Below are 21,920 nucleotides of genomic sequence, written 5' to 3'. Positions count from 1 at the left end.
AGTCTTCTGCTGACCTAGTCTAATGGTTTTCTTGTCCTTCACCAAAATGCAAAACCCAGGGCACCGGTCCCAGCTTCCGGGCGAGCCTCCCCCCTTAGCCAGCCGCTACGGCGGCGGACACGCAAAGCCGCAACGCCCGCAGCCCGGTCCCACCTGCCCCCAGGCCCCAGCCTCCCGGCTCGCCCCAGGCAGAGCTCCCGCGGGGGGCACTGCCCCGCCGCCGCCGCCGCCGAGCCCAGGCGGGGCAAGGCCACACCGACCCCCACCCCAGCGGAAAACACGCGCCCCAGCCCACCTCTCCTCCGCGCGCGCTGCGGGCAGCTCAGCAGAAAAAAACGGCTGCCRCCACCGCCAACCCCCAGCCGCCGAATTCAAACACAAGCGGCCCGCTTCTCCCCGCCTCCCCCATTGGCTGCCGCCGTCGTGACGTCAGCGGCGCGACGGCGCGCGGTGCCGCCATACGTTACTCGTGGCCGGTCGCGCCCCCGGGGGGTCCAGTCCCGCTCCGTGGAGGCTGYGGACGCCCGTTACGGGGGCGCCCGCAGCGGGGGTGGGCGGGCGGCCGCCTCGAGCGGATTTGTCGGCGCTGGGCTGAGGTGGAGGCTGCTCCGCGGCCGCGCCGAGGTACGCGCCTGTGGGCAGGGGGGCACCGTGAGGGGCGAGTAGGGAGGCGGAGCGGGAGCGCTGCCCCGGTCAGCGGCAGGGCCGAGGCTGCCACAGCCGGGGCGGCGCGGGGCAAGGAGTGCCCCCCCCAGCCCCCTTCCCCGGGACCGCCGCCGCCCCGGCGGGAAGGGCGAGAGGGGCCGCGGCGGGAGCTGGAGGTGCCGGAGCTTGGGGCGGGGGTCGCTGCGGACAGCCCCGGCGGGGCGAGGGCCCCGTGAGGGCCGTGCCGTGCCGTGCCCGGGTGGCCCCGTCCCCTCCCCGCGGCCGGCGCTGTGGGCAGGGCTCCGCCGCCGCGGGCAGAGAACGGGCACCGGCGGGATGCTAGGTGCGCGCTCCTGCTCGGGCTCCCTGCGGGGAGTGTTGCGGAGTCGAGTTTCTGTTCCCTGGCTGCCCTTCCGTCCGCTTCAGCACGAGCCTCGCTCCGCGGACTTTTGCCTCGGCCTGCGCCCAGATGCCGCTTAACACTTGTAATGGAAAAAACTATGCTTGCTTCTTACCGTATTAAAGAAAAAAAAACAAAACAAAAAAGCCACGTTGAGTAGAATGATAACGGCTGTAAGTAAAATGGTCTGTGTCGCTAGTATTAGTAACACTTTCTGAGGCTTGTAGTATCACAAGGCAGCGTGATCACAAGGCATGCGAGCGGTTAGATCATACTTCCATGTGTTTTCCCTGTTTATACAATAATCTCTACAGAGAGGTTGTGGTTCATTGCAGTGTATGTCTGATCAAGACTGTAAAATGATGCAGGCTTTGAAATTTAAAATAAGGGGACATAGTGCCCAACTGGGGCTTAAAATACTATGAGAGTAACTTTCCAGAAATGATGACTCGGCACATTCCTAGCCATGCAGACAAAACGGGCAAAACCTCTGGCTAGCTGAATGTAAACAAGACATGCAATAAAAATGTGATAGGTAAATAAGATTATGCAGCTGTTAAAGATTTAAATACAGGATGGCATATTTTCAAATGGTCTTATGTTAAAGTTTGTAACTTTCCTGCATGGCGAGTATGAAGTGTAGTATTACACAAGGTCTCTGCTCCATAAAGAAACAGAAAACTTGCAAACAAAGCACTATTATTACCTGTGTTAAACTAACTTTTAATTTTTTTATGGAAGATAAAGTCTGTTTAATACAATATTCTACTCGTAGGTCACTGACTTATTTTTTTGAGCATTTAGGCATAGGAAAAAAATCATCAGTTCTCAGGTAGTTAAAAGATGTGTTTTAAAATCACAAATTATATTATAGCTAACAGCTCTGATATCTTCCGGGACTAGACTACTGTTTCAGTTAGCAATAGCAGTCAGTTAGCACTTCTCTCTCTGGAGATTCCTGCCTGTAGATGTGCTTGATGGTGTTTTTAATTACAAGACGTAATGTGTGATAAAGATAATATATTTAGTATAAATAAGTTAGTTGTAACACTATGTAATTATAGCACCATTTAAAATCGGGTTGCAATGTTTGATTTGTCAATTCCTGTTTTAACTAGAAATACGGAGAACTTAGCAACCAGAGTGCTACTATTCAGTGAAAGTGTCTTGTTATCTTTGGCAAAAGAGAGAGGAACAGCCTGAAAGTAAAGTTAGTATTTTACTCATGCTTAATTTGATTACTGTTGTTTAATGTTATCAACTTCAGAACTTTATAACACTGTTAAAGTCCAATGAAAAAGAAAGGAGGGTGTTTGTGAAAAGAAAGCCATTGTGGCTTGAACATGATTGATGGGTAGATGGCCTTGAAATGTCTGAAAACAGACTAAAGCAGGAGATTCTGATGAAATTTTTGCTGGCATGATGTTTCTGTGGAACCTCCTGTCTTGGGATATGTAGCAATATTCTTAGAGCATTTCCACTTTTTTTTTTAACAAATCTATTATTTAAATATTTATTCTAAAATAATTCCAAGCATCTACTGTTTTTCTAGGTTGACCAACTCCAAAATGTTATCTCAGTGTCTGTGCCAAGTTTACAAATGTTTACTTCTACGCAATTTAGAACTGAGCTCAATAAATGTAGTTACTTTCACCAGAAGGATCCATTCTTCAGTAAAACAACTTTCTGAATGTGAGTTAAAGGAAGACACCATACAAAGACATGTAACTGGAGAGTTGCCTCAAAGTGCAGAAAACAAAAATTTTGGAAGATTGCATATACCAGTGATGCTGGAGGAAGTTGTTAATTTCTTATCCCCACAGCCTGGCCAGGTGAGTTAAATAATAATTAACAAGTTATGATTCGGTAGCAGTCCAGAAAAGTCTGTGCAGTGTAGGGATAACTTTTAGTTAGAGAAATAAAGGAGCGCTCTTTAAACATCCTTTGTACCTTTTAAAGCTCCTAAATTGATTTGCAATTCAGATTAAGTTTTTTATTTAAAATAATAGAAACATTATTTGCTAAAATTACAGTAAATATTTGCATAATCTCTTGCTTTTGTGCTAGTCTTCCTGGATTGCTTTTGTGCGTTTCTAGGGTTGTATTAATTACTAATAGTAGCAGGGAGTTCTCCTGTGTGGTTAATCCATTGATTTGTGAACAGCTTTCTCCCTTTTTGTGTAATGGATAGTAAGTATGTGGGTTTTAAACATCATTGTCATACCTTGTTATAAGATGCTTATTTTCATGGATTTAGAGGGTTGGGGCACTGCGTTATCTGAGGATATGCTTTTTACTGCATGATGTAGTGTACTGTAGAGAGATTTAAAATTATAAATGGACTGCATAATGTAACCAAAAGCAGCTTAGTATCAGTAACATGGAAGTATCACAAGCCTTCTAATTTGGCTGTGGTGCAGTGGGTAGACTGTTTTTGGTGTCTAGGTTAACTCAACACTGCAGGGCTGATATATCTACACTGTACTGTTGTACGCAATGAAGGTGTACTTCTATGCAATGTAGGTATATTGTTATGCGCTCCCTTTACAGAGCTCATACACAGTGAACTTGTTTCATCTGTGGGATCTTAAATGAAATCCTTTCATCTTATTATCAAATTTACAACTTAAGTATTTTTCCCATTTCAGATGCTTTTATCTGTCAGTTTGATGCTTTTTGTTAGCTTCATAGAATATTATTGTAGGTTTATCTGTGTGAAGGTTGTGAAGGTTTAGTGAAAAGAATGATATATTAAGAAGAAGGTTCAAAATGTAGTATACTGCCTTTTTTTTTCTTTTACTGAGAAACAGTATCATCCACGAATGGGAAAGGGATATATCAGGTTCAAAATGGAATCAGGCTTCAAAAAAGTTATAGTCAAATCTCATTGCATTGTCTTGTGAGAACTTCTCTGGTTTGGGAGTCAATGTATTATTTTAAGTGTTTCAAAAACAAGAGAGAATCACAATAGCACAACTCTTATAACATACACAATGCTCTTGCATGGGTCTTACTTTTGAAGATACTCAGATTAGTGAAATATGTAATGAACTTTGAGTTCAGATTTCCTGCAGAATTGTGAATGAAGTTTTCCCACATTAAATGAATATATAAGTTAGGACACTATAACCAAGTATTTTTTCAGTTTGTACTTAAATAAGGATTAAGAAGGCTGGTGGGGGGGACTATTTCTTAAACTGTGGTTGTTGATTTAAAAAAAACAAGCTTGGAGGGGGAGGGGAATCTTGCAAGAGAAACTCCATTCCTGGTTATAACTGTGGACAGTAATTTTTTATTGTTACTGAAGGGACTCTGAGAATTTTAAATAAAAATTTATGAATGTAAAATGGCTCGTTAGTAGGGTGGGGTTTTTTAAATTTTAATTATTGCTATTAGTCATCTCAATTTTCAGGTCTCTGTACATTACTTTGCAGAGATTCCTAAGCTAGTAATGGGCCACTAGTCTCAGGCATGAGAGCGTGTTATTTTGGACAGTAGTATTTATAATGGCTAACTTGTGGCTAACCTGTTCGCAATATCTAAGTTAGTGGAGGTATTTTTAAATAAATTTATATGTCTTAAAATAGTTTCAGTGAATGTTTCCTGGTGAAGGACTATTTTTTTTTGAAAAAAAGGATGTTGAATTCTGGTTTTGAATAGAATAATCCTTAGTCTTATTCACTGGGAATCCTTTACGTTTAAACTGGGGCTTAGGTGTACATTTCACTTCAGCTTTGCAGTTTCTGTTACTTAGTATTGTTGTAAAATGTAAAGGAAATCCTTCAAAGGAAATTTATTGGGTTATTAAAGTGAACTGCTACTGCAGGTGGATGAAGTTTAGTTATTAGAGTCACAGGATCCCACTTCTTTTCCCTGAGATTTTAACCATAAGTGCTAAATGCACTTCTGTTTTTAAGACAAAGTAAACCATGTATTTGCAGTACTAGTCAATATTGAATCTTAAAGCTTTTTGAAGCCTGCAATTTTGAAAAGAAGCCATGTGCAAAAGAGCACAATGTGTTAACCAAGTTTTGCTAGCGTAAGCATCATCAGTGAATTTTTGAATAGAGATTAAGAGACTGACTCTCATTGACATGAACATTGCTACAGTTTCTGTTAACACGTAGAACTGGGACTGTTGCATCAATTTGCATTTTTAAGGTTATGATCATGACTACAAAGTCTAAATTTTTTTTCTGTTCTTTTTTGGTAGGGCAGGGAAGATAACAAAATATGCTCTATACCTGTAATGTTCAGATCTTCAATTTTGTTTTTGTGCTTTGCTTCTTCTTACATCATGGAGCTTTCTTGTATTCAGCTTTAACACAGTTATATTCTTTGTTATAAAAAAAAGCTGATTTGGGCCTTTATTTCCTGTAGAGTCCTAAGACAAGGAGTTGCCAATATATAGAAAATCCAATTAGAAGGACAACATTCTCCTTGTGGTTTTAGTCAGTGAAAGGGGTTTTCATTTTACTTATAGGGGTTCCTAAAAAAATAAATGATACTTAGAGCGAGTCACAGCTGAGATAAAGATGTTAGTACCCCCCTATTGAATATTCTTGTTGGCTATCTCTTTTGTAGAATCTGTTTGTCAGGGATTTAAACAGCAGTATTTCCACTTACCTCTGAGTCTCCTTTTATTGCTTTAGCGCTTGTTTCTGCAAAGTCTCTGTGGTAGTGCTTTCTTGGAAGCACATTGCAGATTTTTTTTTTTTTTTTTTTTTACCAGTCTAGCTTGCTTCTTCTCAATGAAAGGTCTGTTGCAGTAAATCCACGCACAAGTAATTTCCTCTTTTAAGTTTACTGTATTGACTAAACTACGTTTTAGTCTTCTCAGTCCACTAGTGCTCTTTATGCATGCTTTATAACAGTTTCTTCAGTTGTCTGGGCAGCTTGAGTTTTCTCTGTTCTCGTGAGCTTTACTGGTAGTAAAGAACCAAGCGTACCTTTTTAGATTGAATGTCTTTGTCCTTCACAAGCACGTTTCCCTGATTTTCACCCTACTTTTTCATAATTTTTCCTTTGCGTCGTTCACTTGCCTTTTAATTATATGTCTTCCACATCATAGGAATACAGTAATGTGAAAAAGAATTTCATTAGCAGTGAGTTCTAATATGAATGCCAGAGGATGAAACTTTGGAATTTTAATTATTCTTATCAGGGTCTTATAACTAAGTTTCTTACAAGTTCCATATCTCTAGGAAACTATTTTTGTTTGTGCTCCAGCACAGACAGCACATACAACATACACTCCATCTAGAATAAGAAGAAATACTATACCATATTCAGATGTAATGAAGAAAATCGTAATCTGGTAACATCTATGGATTTGTATTAAATATGATAGTCTAGAATAGACAAGAATGGAGATGCAGCAGGTTCTAGGTGTATTACTTGATTTATGATAGCTCTGCAAACTTTCTTTCATGTCTCTGCATGAAATAGGTGGTCAAAGTTGGAGTGAGAAAGAAAGAATGACAAGACTGATGCCTTTTATCTATTTTTTTAAGTGGTTCATCAAAAACAGAGTTAATATCAAATGCTCTTTTTAGCTAATTAAGTTAATTTGTATTAAAAAACATATGGTTAATTTCCCCAAACAGATCTTATGTTGCACCATCTTGAGTTAGTTGGGATTTTTTGTGGAAGCATCCTCTTTGATTCTTCGCAGAATTATTCAGATGTTTTTTTCTCCCCAGCTTCCATTGAAAGGATGTCCTCCTTCTCTTAGAATTAATATGTAAAGGATCTCTAGCTTTTAGAAAGAGGCAGGTACTTAACCTCCAATTTTGCCATGAGCTTTCCTTTCAGTCTTCTGGGTACATCTTCCGTTGTTCTCTCAATAGCTACTATTTTCATGCATCCAAATGTCAAATGAAAGATTCTCGGCTGAGAGGGTATGAACATGGCCTTCCAAAACAGCAGGATGAAGCACAAGACTGCTCATGGAGGTTTCACATTGATCTTTTGCCACTGAAGTGCTGCATGAGGTCTGCATTTAGTTTGAAGAAGGTGGCCTTTCACCTCCTGAAGTTCTGTTGCTGCTCTTGGTTGTTGTTGATCTGGAGTATAGTCATTTCCCATTGCTCAGTGCTAGTTAGTCAAGTACTGGGTGATGCTCAATCAAATGAAGCTGAGATAGACTGCTAGTGTGCAAAAAGCGTGGTATGTTGTTCTGATCTTGTTGTCTTAGTTTCTTTATATCCTTGCCCATATGTTTTTTTGTTTTTTTTTTGCCTTATATTGAATGAAAGCTCTTAAGGACAAAAATAAACTTCCTCTGTGTAGTACCCTGCGGAGTGGACTTCTGTTTTGTGAGAAGGGTTTCCAAGTACCATAGTATATAAATAATTATGTGGTTATGCTTGTGGCCATGTACTTATAATAGTTCCAAAGTCATCTGCAAATAATTATGACTGAAATTTACACTAAAGGTTTTCAAAATCTAAGTGGTCAGCAGAGTTTCCAAAATAAACAGGAATTTGAAAAGGGACCTGGAAAAATGAACTTTTAAGTTCTCAAGTTGCATAAAGTATTTTGTAGGGTGTAATGAGTAAAATCCCAGAATACCAAGTTTTTCGGTCTCATGTTGCATCATGAGATAATGCTGAAATAGATATTTTGAAAAAGCACAGCACTCTAGGGACAGAGTAATTGCTTATACCATTTTAACCTATTTAAGTTATAAAATGAAAGTAGGTCCAATAGCATAAAGCAAGTGATTTAGATGATCTTTTATATTGTAGTAATAGCTGCATATTTTTAATGGGAAGCCTACTGAAGATGTTTTTCTGCATGCAAATTGTGACATTAATTTTCTGACATAGCAGCACAGTGGTTTATACTGTGATCGATAAAGATAAACAAGCTGTTGTAAAAGAGGAAAAAAGACGTGGAATTTGCAGAAAGCAATAAATGAATATAGAGAAATTCTGAAGATATTCTGGAAATTACAGGACACTTTTTTTACAGGGGTGGGGTGGGGGCGAGAGTTATTTCAGCAGATCATGTAGTTCCTGTGTACCAACCACCCTTTTGGTCATTCTTGTTGTACCTGATTCCCTGGTGGTGTGTGTTGTGAATTTACAGAGAGACTAGCTAGGCTTCAGATCACAGCTGTGTAAGGAGAAGCATAATAAAAAGTTTGTAGACTGTGTGTGTATGCGAAGTGTATTTGTTTTTTGCCTTGTGTAACAGAAGATTTGCTAAATGGAATCTTATCAAAGAGAGAGCACTGTTTAAAATATGTTTGGCTAGAATTATATATAAAAGGATTTTTTGAAGATATGGTATGAAAATGGAAAATAGTGAAATTTTGACTAAGAGGTAGTCCCTCAAAATACCTGTTGTTTTTATTAAGAGTAATAATAATATCTGTGTTTATGAAAGTAGTATTTACATGGGGATTTGGAAAATCAGACCACCATTTTCATTTGGTCTTTAACTTATGATTGGTTCTTAACCAATTGGTCCCTACTGTGAAGAGCAGTCCAAGTAAGAGAATAACAGGAGGAGAGGAGTATCATTTACCAGTGTGATGGCAGCAAATGTCATACAAGTTCTACACTATCTGGGGCAGAGTGAATTACATCATGAGATGAGAGAGAAAAGGAGGGAAGGGAAAAGAAAACAAGACAGGAGATGGTCTTTATGAACAGTTTGTCAATTGAAGGTGCAAAGAAAGTCCAGTCACACTCTTTAATTATCTCAAGTTTCTTGCTTTTCTGTCTTCTGTAGTGGGTCCTGAAAAAATACAGGGATCATAAATTCCCTGATGACAGATGAAATAAAACACATATGATTTATTTGAGATTAGACTGTGATGGTACTAGGAAATGAAAAATACTTATATATTGGATTTGGAAAATGGCAAGATGTTAACAAGGCATGGTCAAGAGGTCCCTTCAGAGTTTACTTTTTTAAGGGACTTCAGGATTTTGCTCCCTAGAGAGAAAGTAACTCAAAAACTTGTGAGGAGGAAAAAAAGAGTAGGTTGATGGCTACAGCTGCATGGGGAAGAATCTTTTGGTTATAATTCTTAGACATCCACCAGACCTCCTCCTCTTCCCATCTGTAGCATGGCTCTCCGCAGGCAAATATAAATGTTATCCTCGGCAGCAACACATGACGGCTCTCACCAACTTCATTCTGTATCTTTCTCTATTGCAGTAGAGGAAGGGAGGCCTGCAGCTGTTGCCTCCGAAGAGGCCAGCAAGGGAACTTGGTCTGCCTACTGAGAGCAACTCTGCAGATGCACCAGATTTCATTTTATTGTAATACTGAGTTAGCTTGCTGTTATCACTCTATCGCATAACAAATAATAGTGCTTCAGGAGACTATTTAAGACACTGTGTTATAATAAAGCAAGATTCAATGCTTTTGGGTGACTCAGCTTGTAATGACGCTGTGTATGCTCTCCTTTTCTGTTGTGACAGCATTAGTCTTTGCACCTCTTGGGGAAAACTAATAAAATTCACCAGAAAGTAATCTCAGCCCTTTAAATTTTAACTTGAGTGAGCCTATGATCCCAGAAAGGGTGATAATTAATATATGTAGCTACTCATTTCCTTCCCGTTTAGTACTGTGTGCCTTATTTAGTCAGCCTTTTGGCTAAGCTTTCTTACTAAATATTTGAATTCTAGTTTGCAAACAGGAGTACAGACTTCTACCATGCAAAATATTACTAGGGGATTAAGATCATGACTGAAGTACGGAAAATAGGTGCAATTTTTTCTTATTCTATTGTATTTCCATTTAAGATAATTCTGTTTTAAGTAGCTCTTTTTGCAGGCTTGCTCTGCATAAAGAGGTAATTTAAAGGTTAAACTACAAATTAGCAGGTACCTGAAGTCATCCAAATGTGTGGTCTGTTTTTAAGAGTTTTTGAGCACATCCCTCAACTCCAGTGATATCTGCTGGTGCTCAGCATCTTGTAAGAATACTCTTTTCATAATTGCATTTTAAGCACTGAAATCAACTAATGTTGTTTCAGATTATAACTTTATAAAAGATTGTATTCTCTAATGTAAAATTGTTGTGTGCACCTGGCAGCCAGGACCTATTGGAAATATGCGTGTAGACTTTTTTGAGGTTGGCTACCCATAAATATTAAAGAATGGATTAAATCTGCAGTTAAGCCTATGTAGAGTTTTCATTGCATCTTAAGTATCTCCTTTGTTGTAACAGAGGAAAGAAGTTTTTTAAGATAGCTGAGGAAATCAAGTTTGTCTTGCTAAGTCTAGTGATTAGCTGCAGTCATTCAGAGATTGAAATTTTAATTTCATATGGAAATGTTAATAATGGCCTGCTTGAGTCATAATGTCACTAAATATAATTACAGACAACATAACTCTTAGAAAAAATGAGTAAAATAATGCATACTGAAGCGCAGCCTAATAGAGCTGTCTAAAAGCAGGTGACAACAGTGCTGTTGATTTTTTATTTTTTATTTTTTTTTCCTTGCTACCCTTTCTCCCAGTTTTGAGAGGGAAGGTGGGGGGGAGGGCTCATATGTTTGTTGCATTAAGAAAATTTGCTCCCATTAATCTTTCTAGAGGTTTCACTCAGTTAAATGATAGGTGGTATTTGGCTGTCAGGTTTCACGCTATGCGAGGAATGTCACTTGGCAGACAGGAGAGGGTCTGGGTCACAGCTCTTTGATCTGGACTTTCAAAGTCCAGAAGCTTTGAGTTAATGGACTGCTGCCAGGCTTCTGTGAAGGAGCTACAGTTGATGACCAAGAAGGCTGTAAGGTATTTTTAGGTAAATTGCAGGTAGTTTTCTGATGGAGTATTCCAGCATGTTCTGTAGATTCAAGATCAGAAACAAAGGTATTCAGTCTTAGATAATAAGAGAAGAAAGCAAAAAAACAACAGAACAGGTAAACGGCCTTTGTCTTGACATTTTAATGCAAGAAATGTTTTAAGTAGAGAAGTATCTTGCCTATGAATTGCTGTTTCATATTTAGCTGTAATCAGAAAGAAATTTGAGCCTGCATGAGGAAAATATATTTGAAATTAATTTTGAGGATATTGATGAATGGTTTTGATTGGGTGCTTTAAAATATCATATTTGTAACAACTTTTTTCCTCCTGTGTAGGATGATGCAGAAATAGTTGATACAAAATGCAAGTTAGTGTAATGTTTGACTATTTGTCTGTGATCTGACAGGTTTTGGTATGTGAGCTGTACAGCAGTATAATTTAGTAGTAGCATCTATTAATGTACCAATGAGATGAATGCAGAAAAATGGTTAATAATAGCAGTATTATGTTGAATTGCCAAATAAACCACTACTTGAAAATCATTTTCTATTGTACTTAAAATAATTCATTTTGCAAGAGGGTTGTTTTCCTACAAAATGCCAAGTATTTATTTAAATTTCTTTTTGTAATGTAAATTACTAGAGCTGGAGTATAAACAACTTTTTTTATCATCTCATATAATCTCTCAAAGGTGCCATCACATAATATACTTCTGGAAAAAATTGTAGTCTGCTTATAGTCCTGCTCTCAATTCTTATTTTTTTTTAAATTATTTGTGTTAGTACAAAGCCTTTCATCTATATAAAAATTGTGTGGAACTGATAGGAAATGTTTCTTGTTTGCAACTAAAATATTCTTTTTGGCTGTGTGCTTTATTTGCTTTTTTCTCTTCCAGAATTGCTTTGTACAGAATAGTATATTACCATTAGCAAGAATATGGAACAATAAAATTTTTTTGTTTAGTCTTTATTTTCTAGCAGTTGATGTCATAAGGCATAAGACCTTTTATCCTTTTAAAGTATTTATTACTGTCGAGTTCAGCTCTTGTGTACTTGAGGAGAATTCTGCTTACTGAGGTGAGAATTGTGCTGCTATATGTCTGTCTGTAGAATGTACCTCGTTATACATTGCAGATCACTGTCATCAGCATCTCTTTTTTTGTAGTAGGTGCAAAGTTCTGAAAAGTTTGGTTTAGCTTCTGCATGTTTTTAGCATTTTGAGGTTCTGCTATGGGAAAACTTGGAATGACTGCTTTGGTCTAGAAGGTGACCTCAACCACTTTTTGCCACAGATGGTTTTTATTCTCCAGAAGTTTCTTTTTTATTAGCTTTTCAATGTTAAATAATTTTTTGTTATAACATTCTAGTATTTTATTTGATTGAAACTGAGATGACGTTAGAATATATACTAAAATAGTAAGTTGTGTTTCATAGTTGGAATTCCTTGTAGCAGTAACAGAATATGAAGCACAGCTTTTTTCAGGATTGGAGTTAGGGCCTTCAAATTGTCTAGGTGTCTATATATAGTATGTAGCTTTATAGATTTATAATAATATTTTCCCTTCTGTGTGACAATATTCTGTAAGTTTTGAAAAAAATGATTATGAAACAAAATAGAGATGTTTTTACTCTAAAAAAGTATCTGATTTACCTTATGAAACTGAACATCTTTTAAAAATGTTTTAAATTTCTGTAAGAGGAAAGATTATTAGTATGCTTAAGACTAAATAATACTTCCTACTAAATTGCAACAGTATAAAAAGATGCTGATAAAAATGCCAGTGTCTCAGGAGATTATCTTTGACCTCTCATTTTCTTAGTTCTGGGATAATTTTATTTATTTATTTGCATGAGAATAAAAGCTGTGTGTAAGTTTTAATAATTTTTTCAGCTGTGATTTAAAAGTATGTATAGCTTATTTATTTATTTAGAGAAATATTAAAACCCTTCCAGCATTTCTCTAAAAGTAGAGTTTTATACTAACAAATCTGTTATGATCCCATGAGTAACCAAATTTTATAGCATGTCTCACTGTGTCAACGTTTTTTTTAACAATCCATTTTATTTAAAATAATTGTAAAAACCCTGCCTTTTGGCAGTCATATAAAACAAGTATGCCTTTTTAATTTTCGTATATTTAACAGGAATCAGAGACAAATTATTAGGTACTTGTGCAAAAAACATAAGATAACTCTTGCTCTGCAGGGTTTACCTATGCATATATTAAATAGGACATAAGTGGTAGGTGAGATAAATAGATTGGGGTAAATTTTGAGGATAAAGGTGGCTTATCCATCTTAAACACAAGCATAAGCCGAATCTTGAATCAAACAAAGAAGCAGTGCTTAGAACTGAGAAGTGTCATAACTAAAATTTATAGATATTTGCTTAGGAATTAATTGGGTAGGTAGCTAGACTTTGAAGTTGAGATTATTCTCAAATCCTTGTTAAATGACTTTGAGAAGCTGCATGTCTTTCAGCTTACATGAGCTATGTTCTTTCAAGAGATGTCTTTTTTTTTTCTAGTAGTAGTAAGTGCTCACTCAGAGAGGAGGAAGATTCATAGCAATTTTCTGTTTTCTTATGGATAATTCTGTTACCTGCTAGTGTTTTTGGTGACTGAAGTGCTAATGCCATGAATAAAATTATATGACCAGGAATTAATACTTTTTTAATAAATATTTTTGCTCTCTGATAGTTCTAGACTGATATGGTTAAACATATTGTAAGTTCTGACAGATAACATTCTATCAAACCAGCAAGATTACTGCTGTGAAATCTGAATGAGCTAAGATAGTATATATTTTGTTTGCATAGTGAACGTTTTTTTCTTTTCAATCAAGAATTTTGTAGATGGTAATTGTTCAGCAGGATTAAGTGCAGATCTCTTTGGCTTGAATTTGTAAGCAAAGCTACCAAGGAAAAGTAGGTATATGACCCAGTGACCTCTTATAAGTGGGAAAATAAATATTAAAGAGGCCTTATTAGTAGAAAATAAGCCATTAATTTTTGAAGTAGAAAACTCTTACTTGACCAGAACTCGCACTTAATCAGTTTTTTCTGAATATTATAGTACTTTTATCTTCTTTAGAAGGCTTTCTACTATAGATGTTTTTTATAACACTAACAGGATTTCTTCCTTTTGCATAGAGCATTTGGGATAATGTCGAAGATGTGAACCATTGTAGTGATTTGAGGAGGTATAAAAGATTGCGAACTCATCTAGATTATTTTCTCATGCTGTCATAATCTTGTTGGAGTTCCATTTTTGAGGAATTGGAGATACTGTCCAATAATCCAGTTAAGGTCTGCTGCTGCTACTTTTGGTTACTTTTTTTGGTGAGGCATATTAAAAACTTCATTTTTTGCAAATAATTAGGTTTATGAATTTCTTCAGAAGATGTTTTGAGCACAGCTCACTTCAGTTTATATCTAGATGTGTTTTTTGACTACAGACAAGTTTGTTTTGATATAATAAAAACATGAATACTGCTTAGTACACTAAATTTCTATAGAAACAATATTTCACAGCATTCTTGGGTTATAGAACAATAGAGGTTAAATAGATGAGTTTTTGCAGTAGTTCTGCATTTCTGTATCTGGCATATGGGAAACAGTAATAAGAGTCTTTTTTCAGCAAATATGTAAAAACAGACTGTTTTTAAACTGAAGACTGTACAACTACGGGTCTAACCATTAATTTACAGTTGAACAGGTATTCTTTCTACATGTGTAGACTTAGGCAAAAAAGAGTTGCACTACACAGTGGACTGTATATGCAGTCTTAACTCTATCAAGAGAAAGTAAGTTGATTGAAATGTACAGATATTTGTAAAAAGCACATTAAACTGATTAGATGAAAAATGCATCTTGGCATGATAGAGATATACATTTAAGTCCTCTGTTCTTATCAATCTGACTCAAGAGTAACAATGGTAGGTTGAAAAAAATTTGTGATGAGCTGATGATAGTAATAATGCTACAGAAAACTGCAGATCATCTGAGATAGATCAAATATAAGTTAAAGGACACATTTTAATGTAGACTCTAAATTTAGTTTTTATATGTGTTTTTAGCACTACATTATTGAAATGTCTGTGGGCTGGTCACATATAGTAGCATGAGGAGATAACACAGTAACCATAAAAAAGATTCTGTATGTATATAAACGTATATATGTATGTTTGACGCTGGTGAATGAATTTCAAAAACTTCAGAATCTGGTTCATGTGGGATAGGTATCCTGAAACACAGCTGCCACATGATGATCATCCAGACAATTGACTCTGCAATAGTTGTTCAGTATTGGGATTTCTAGATCCTGGTGCAGGTTCTGGGGAAAACGTTCTTTAATTTAACCTTCTGTTGTATTTAATTGTAAGATTTGTTCATTTTAGCCCTTAGGAACCTTACTCTCTTCTAGCTTGTGTTTCAGTCCTAAAATCTAACTTTTTGTTCTTTCTTGAATTTGTCTGTTCTTGTTTTTCATAGAACTTAAGAGATCTCAAATTGCCCTGCCTTTCATGCTTCTGTCTGCTTGCACACGCTCATCTTCTCTCTTGCTCTGCTGATTATGCAGCCATGGGGAGGGCTGATAGGAAAACAGTTATTTTACTTGCAGTTGGTTTTAGGGTAAAAGAGCAAGCTTATCCAACCTGTGATATGGGGCCAATGCAAAAATAGCATCAAGAGTGTGCACCTAGAGCTGAAGATGATAGTGAACAGCCCGTTGTCTTGAGAAGCCATGCTGTTAGGTCAGTTTGTTGTTACAAATGCAGGTCTCCTCTGCAAGTTGCATGCCTTGGTTCTAGGCACCTTCTCATCTGCTATCCTACAGCAAACAGACTGATCGCTCCCTCTGAATTGGCACTATCAGAACGTGATCCGAGAGAACAGGAGAGATGCCCATCCTTTTCTGAAATCCTGTGCCTAGCAGCTTAGACATCATAGACTTAGTGTTCAGAAAGAACAACTGGGAAGGAAGTCTTGCTTTTAAATCTAGCTTGCATTGAAAGTTTTTGGAGGTTCATAAGAATACTATAAGGTCTTTCACCCAGAATTGTCCTCCTGTTATTTTACCCTTTGTTATTCTCAAATTTAAAAATACTAATACTACTTAATGCAATAGTGAAATTCATGTAAGAGTTTTAATATTTAAGCAAACATGTTTTTTCCCTAACCAGGGAAAGGGCTGAAGACCTTTTATCATTCTGCCTTGCACCCTCCCTATCAGCTGGAGACCTTCTGACATGAAAATTTCAGTCCCCAATTGTTAAATCAGTCAGGACTCTAAGTGGCGGAAAACAGGATCTTTCGGTGAAAAATAGTAGCCATCTTATTAACAATTAATAGCACTACTTGAGCAGCTTGTAAAAAGGCAAATTTAAAATCTGGTGCTTTAGCTTCAAACTGTACAAAGTGTTACTTGTATTTTGATTTCTGAGATAATGTTTATCCAAAGTGGAATTAAAACAATACTCTTGAAATTCTCTCTCCTTGGAATACCTATTGAACGGTTGTGTCAGTATATACTTTTGATCATCTAAATTTAACACAAGACATTTGCTAAGAAGGTCAATGAAACTACTTTCCTTTTGATCTTGCATCCTTGTGAGTGCATGGATAGTTCTTCTGTAAGAAAAGTTTTACTGGATGACTCAGTGCACTGAGTCATAGGCAGTATGAAGCCTGTAGTGCTGTAGACTAATTGGTAACAGTCTCAAATTTAATTAAAGCACAGTTGTCAGCTGTGTTACTGATTGACATCCCTCTGAAGTATTTTGTTTTTGGCAACTTACATTAATTGTTCTCTGCTGCTAAAATTTGTGTGTTTTAAGATGTTGTTTCTGTTGAATAGACCTGTTGTTATCATTATTCTTTTTATCCTTTTTATGATTTTTATACCATTCACATTGATTTTTTTCCCTTGTTAAGTCACATATTCGGTAATTATGTTTTTACTTTGCCTGTGAATTTACAGATGTTTAGAATCCTTTGAGGATTTAAGTTTTCTTCATTAAGAACCATCCTTTAAGCACTGAATATTTCTTTTTCTCTTCCCCGAATTTTGTAAATATTATGCAAAATTTCTTACAGATAAAATCAATGGTTTTATGTCTGTTTTGTGTTTACTTGCAGATTACACTTTCAATTTTGATAGCTTTCCTGTGTTCATCTTGGTGTGTTGTACCTTGTTTTATAATGCGTGGCTCTATCCCAGTGTCTGCCAGCATCTGCAGATAATGGCAGTAGTTTCCAATATCATTGGAGTTTCTCCTCCTCCTTTTCTACAGTTTCTTTTTGAATGTTTATTTCTTTAACTCCTGAAGGAGCATCATGGAAAGTGCTACATTTGGGGGATTTTTTTTTTCAAACTGCCTTTCATTAAGAGAAAATCCTCACAGTCTTGAGAGAAAGGCAAGGTTTGTTTTTATCCTCTGCAGTATTAAAAAAATAAAATAAAAAATCTGCCAGCTCTATGCAGGGTTTCTCTTTGCTTCAGCTGTGGTAATTCAGTGAAAACTTGAATGGATTGTGGACTGCTTTGCTACTGAGTTTCTTGCTTTTCAATGCTTTAAGATAAATATATTTGTAGAAATTTCAGAAATTCTCTAGGCTGCATCAGGATATAATGAGTGCTGAAGCTGGGATGATGAGGAAGAAATTTCTCTTTCTAGAGACCTGAGGAGGAGGTGGAAGATGTTTTGGTTATCTTTCTATCTTAACCACTTTTTCCTCTCTCCTAACCTGTGTAGATCTAAAGACCTTCTAAATGATAAGACCACCAGTAATGCAGCAATGGTTCAGATCAAAGTACCCCTGATTGGGTGTCCAGCCTGTGACAGTGCCCAATACCAGCTGATAAGGATTATATGGTTATAATATGTTATATATAATATAATGATTATAGAAAGGGGAAATAAAGTGATTGTTTTTTCTTCTTTGCATGACCTTTAAGCTTCTGGCAGTTAGTAGTTTAAGGACATGTGGAGTTGGAGATGTAATATCCATTGGTGTGGCCTTTCTTCATAGGTTTGATTAATATCCTTTAAAAATGTGTCATGTTTTAGCTCCCCCAACATGGGATCCATAGTTTCAATGTTTGCATGAGAAGCGCTTTCTTTTATTTGTTTTAACTTAATGCCTGATAATACCATCAAGTTCCCCAAGCTCTTGTGTTTTGAGATATAGTGAATCATACCATCTGCTACAGCTGTATGAAAGCAACATTAATCCATTACTTCACAGAAAATACTTGAGCCTTTGGGCATTTTATTGGACCAAAGAGATGTGCCCCAAGGGACTCCTTTTCCGTATTTTGGATCTTCTTGTCCTTCTCTGACCCCAGTTTCATTTGAAGCAGCAGAGACTGAAGGTGTTCTGCTTTCTCCTGAAATGATCATTCATCTAGGTCTGAAATTTGTTCTTTGAATGTTATTTTCTTGTTTTTCTTGTGTTGTACATTTCCTTCACATCAACTTTCTCCTACAGTGCTGGCCGTACTGATGCAGCTTATTCTCGGCTTTGTTCTTTTCTACTGGGTTTTCCCCACCATTCATTTTTCCTTTGTTTCCTTTCCCCTGCTTTTATCCAGTCCCTCTCCTTTTCTAGCAGTTCTTCCTATTCCTCTAATTGTACTCTTACTCAAAATATCTACTCAGTTCTTGTGATGTTAAAAACAGGTACTTTTTAAATAGGTTGCAGTATTTTGGCATGCCTCTCTAACGATTTTGATCGTGAGGTGTGTGAAGAGTTCTGGAGTTGCATTTGCCCCTGTGTAATAGGTTTGCTGAAGAACCTTTTCAAATCTTAATGTGTTTCAGTTTTTTGTCTCTTAAGTTAGGTATAGCCATAACTCTTCCATGTAGGCATTTGTTCTATTTCATTGGTTTGTGGAAATGCCTGGATATTTTGAATATGATCACCAAAATAATGTTTATGCTAGAAACTCAAAATAAAATGAATCCTTTAATTTAGGGGAAAAATACAGCATATTTCAAAGCATTTTTTTCAATTTGAGAGAAGCATTAAAAGCATAATGCAAAGCTTCCATCCACCTTGCTGTCACTGAACCAAATAAAACTCTACTGGACCTACCTAATTTCTAGAAAAATCAAAAATTGGATAAAAACCTTCCATTAGAGCTAAACTTTTCTAAATGTTCTGCAAGGAGGGAGGAAAGTTTTTTTTTTTAACTTATTTTTTATTGTGGACTCCCGTAACTTGGATTGTAAATTCAGTAATTAGGAAACTGTCATATTCTCTTTTGTACAGTAAGAGGAGTAGCATTGTCTTCAATGATGCATGCATATTGCTGCTTACATAATTTTGGATATAGAGTTGACAGTGGTGATGGTTTCCTATTTGTTCTCTTCCTGTCTCCCACACAACCATTTGTACATACTTTTTTGTTTTCTTAGCACTTCTTTGAGCTAGGTTATTGCTAGACAGAATCTATCTATTCTAAATGGTTGAGTTGAAGATGAGGAAATGAGATTTCTGACTTGTTAATGGGATTTCTGCATCTCGGCACACCAGTTTGGAACATCCCATCAGTAGTGGGATTTGCATTTACTACATGTAGAGGAAATATATAAGAATATTTCCATATTCTAGTAAAGTCATGTTTCTTTAAATTTTGTGGGACACAATTCATTCTTCATAACCCAAACAATGTTGGTAATGCCTACTTTTTTTTTCTGTGTAATTTAATAAAACATACATGAAATATTTTCAGGTTGTCTTCTGTAAGCATTGACATACTGCATGTTACAGTCTGTGGTTTTGGTTTGCTATGGTAGGTAGATTACTTTATACAAATTTTGCAGAACAGCTCTTCTGGACTACTTAATTCTTCCACTCAGGTAAGAAAAAAAATCATTAAATGGGGTTAGAAACACCAGTCTGGAAGTATTTGTTAGTCTCTTGGCTACCAATAGAGAGAATTAAGACTTAATTTCAGCAAATGTTATGCAAAAGTTCTCTCTTGTTGACCTGAGTCTATTGAGTGGGCAAGAGTAAATGCTCAGAGCCTGATAGAGCTGGCATTTAGAAAATCCAGTAGATAAAATTAACACCTACTGAGGCATGAAACAGAAACCATTAAGGTATCAGTTTTAGAATCATTTCAGAGGCTAATAATTAAAATAACTTAACAAACAGTCCATGAGGTACACTTGGAAACATGCTCTTAGCCCAGTGGTCTTCATGGTTTTGTAAAAAGCTTTCCTAACTGGTTTAGGAATATCTTTATTTTTTTTCTCTGCAAGTCAGGTTGTTTGCATTACGTTTTGTCTATTCAAATAGTATATTATATTAGATAAATATTAAAAGCAAAGGAGTGGAATGCAAGGAGCAAGTTATTTAAAAAAAAAAAATTGTCCTAGCAATTATTTTAAGCAAATTTTAAAAGTTGTACAAGACGCTTACTATTATCACAAGACTAATGACATATGTGGCTCTCGTGAAATATGTCCTTCTTGCTCTTGGAAACAAACTTTAAAACTTATTAGTGAGATCTGTTGGATTTTGGAGGCTGTGGTTAATCTAGAACAAGCGTTAATGCTGAAAAAGTAATGTTGCTGTTCAAACACACTTGGTACATGTCTTTCAGTGGTGGGCTTTTTTTCTGCTTAATTTTATTGGTGACATTCAACACATTGGATTGACACGGTTTGGTGTAAATCCTTTCCAATCACAATTTAGTGCTTTCAAGTTCTTTTCCAGCTTCCTTAAATGAACTACTCTCATTAAAAAGTGTAAAATAGTATATTTCAATGAAAAGTGGATATTTAAGTTATCATGGGGAAAAGTCAGTTTTGGATGTAAATTGACAGTTGTGACTGTGTGCTGTAGTGACAAAAACAAGTCTTTTCATTTTGCGTTGCTTTTAAAGAAGCTCACACAACTGAGGCTGTAGCAGTTAGACATTATTTTTTTTAATCAGTGAAACTGTTCAAGTCCTAACTTGCCTTTACATTTGTACACTTACATTTACCTCTTTTTGTGACCTGCTGTAGCCTCCATCAATATTGCCAATAGCGCTTGCCTTTGCCATTTATTTGGTTTGTTTGGTTTTTGTCTGGTACTACTCTCTTAGCAATTCTATGTTATGCCTTGCTCTCCCCTGTAACTTTGGTACTTTGTCAACCTGTAACTTGGTGCTGATGTAAGAAGTGGAAAAAAAGGTGAATGATTTATCCTGGCCTTGGACAGAAAAGAAGTAATCAGGCCAGGCTTTGCATTAAAGGTATTTAACATTTTCATATACTGATTTTTAGGGTGCTAACATACTTAGGGTGTTGAGAGTAGATCTCGCCATTCATGAATCATTCCATTCTTTGGGAAAAATACAAGATGTGACTTGGCCAACTGTGTCTTTTGCACACTCTTTTGTATCTTGTTACTTGTATAGGCATGGTAGCTGGGCGTATCAGCCTGGATGAGGGTGATATGCTGGTAAATGTAGTGCATGTTCAAAAAAGAAGAATTCTCTCAGTTTAAAATAAGCTTAACAGTGTTAGGAATTATGTAAAATATCCTTAAGAGGACTACTGGAAAAAATACCTGTTTTTATTATACCTGTAACTTAGATTTTTCTTTTTATTTCTGTATTCTGTTTGAGCGACTGAATGTCTGGCACAGACTGGACCGCACTGAGCAAACTGGCTGAAGTTTCTTCTAAATAAAATTGAAATAACAATATATATTGGAGAAAATAACCAGAAATCATTAGTTTGTTTCAGTAACTGGTATCATATCTTCACCTGTTGCTGCTGTATTTGCAGCCTGGATGCTGAGCTATGAATTTGATTGCTGTTGGAAAACTTTCACTTATGGTTAAGGTTGCTAGAGGTTGCTGCTTCTGCATTATCCTGACCTGTGGAGTACATGATGTTGGAACTGACCCCATCTTTCTAGGGTATCATGTTCAAGTTCAGATCAGGAATATACATAAGCTTGGCACTTTTCTGTGTGAAGAAAAAATAAAAGGCTAAACAGGATATTCTTTATGAAGGAATGAGTCCTTTCCTTTGCAATGCTCTCCTTATTTGTTCAGTGCTCCCTAAATTGATTTTACTTTGTCATGTGCTATAAAGAAGGAATAAG

General features: G+C 36.8%; 1 protein-coding gene across 5 annotated transcripts in view; it reads left to right on the top strand.

Moving 5' to 3' along the window:
* The first annotated feature begins 449 nt into the window (after window positions 1–449).
* The window catches only part of METTL15 (methyltransferase like 15), a 59,096-nt gene continuing 37,625 nt past the window's right edge, over window positions 450–21,920 (top strand). For 2 of the 5 annotated variants that reach the window (XM_026073109.1, XM_026073113.1), the window contains exons 1-2: window positions 450–624; window positions 2,598–2,877. In XM_026073109.1, the coding sequence (XP_025928894.1) occupies window positions 2,614–2,877 (264 nt within the window). In that variant the 5' untranslated portion in view covers window positions 450–624; window positions 2,598–2,613. Of the gene's footprint in view, window positions 625–957; window positions 1,231–2,163; window positions 2,256–2,597; window positions 2,878–21,920 lie in introns of those variants that run through there. The other 3 variants (XM_026073111.1, XM_026073112.1, XM_026073110.1) reach the window with 3 other exon arrangements.

Source organism: Apteryx rowi, unplaced genomic scaffold, assembly GCF_003343035.1.
Source record: "Apteryx rowi isolate R43461 unplaced genomic scaffold, aptRow1 scaffold_360, whole genome shotgun sequence".
NCBI lineage: Eukaryota > Metazoa > Chordata > Aves > Apterygiformes > Apterygidae > Apteryx > Apteryx rowi.
The sequence above is the reverse complement of the archived record's forward strand: the minus strand, read 5'-3'. Positions and strand labels throughout refer to the sequence as shown.